This window comes from Etheostoma spectabile, chromosome 8 (genome assembly GCF_008692095.1).
Source record: "Etheostoma spectabile isolate EspeVRDwgs_2016 chromosome 8, UIUC_Espe_1.0, whole genome shotgun sequence".
NCBI classification, from domain to species: domain Eukaryota; kingdom Metazoa; phylum Chordata; class Actinopteri; order Perciformes; family Percidae; genus Etheostoma; species Etheostoma spectabile.
Genome location: NC_045740.1, coordinates 17,300,041 through 17,300,757, shown reverse-complemented (window position 1 = coordinate 17,300,757; position 717 = coordinate 17,300,041). Strand labels below are relative to the sequence as shown.

Genomic DNA, 717 nt, shown 5'->3' with positions numbered 1-717 from the left:
GTGGCTGCTGTGAAAAGAAGCCAGACCTGATCAGACCAAAACAATTGAACCTTTAGAGAAATCCGTCTGGGGTCCGACCCAACTCGCCAGTTGCGCTATGCAAAGTCTTAAGACGTCTTATCTAAACGAGAAAGTTTGTTGGCTTCTTGATATCTGTTACATAAAATGTTTCATCCCATACACATGTAGCCTCTTGTAAAAATGTCTGGAAATTAAGACATAAATCTTTTCTCAAAGAGTTTTTCTCATATTTTCAAACCACCATTTCAGTAGCACTTACATACACAACAACGTCATTTCTATAAATATTCTGAAGGTTTTTACACCAGGGTTTGTTCACATATCATTAATATGACATTTTGTTTCTAGAATGTGGAGGAATGGCTAACGGTATTTTATTAATTATAGAATGACAAAAAGAGATCCAAAATTCCCTTTTTCCTATTTGCCTATAGTGTCTCCCCTAAACTTTGAGAATTGTGAGGTTTTCTGAAAGTCCGAGACCCTGTGTTTTGTACACTGCTAACAGCAGGTCAGTTAGCAGGTAACGAACTTAACAGCAGCTATCTAAACAGCTGACTACCCTGCTCTCATCGTCCAATCAGTGTGCAGCAGTACAGGTGTTTTCTCCTTTCAGGAAAACTGAACTCCTCTCTGAACCGGAGTTTGAGCAGCTCCACTGGCCCCGCCCCCAGCAGCATCAGCAGACGGGCCAAT

General features: G+C 40.9%; 1 protein-coding gene across 1 annotated transcript in view; it reads left to right on the top strand.

Annotated features, from left to right (window-relative positions):
• The window catches only part of LOC116693722 (G2 and S phase-expressed protein 1-like), an 8,081-nt gene that overhangs the window by 4,653 nt on the left and 2,711 nt on the right, over positions 1 to 717 (top strand). Inside the window, 1 exon segment of the mRNA XM_032522927.1 lies at positions 638 to 717. Coding sequence (XP_032378818.1) covers positions 638 to 717 — 80 coding nt within the window.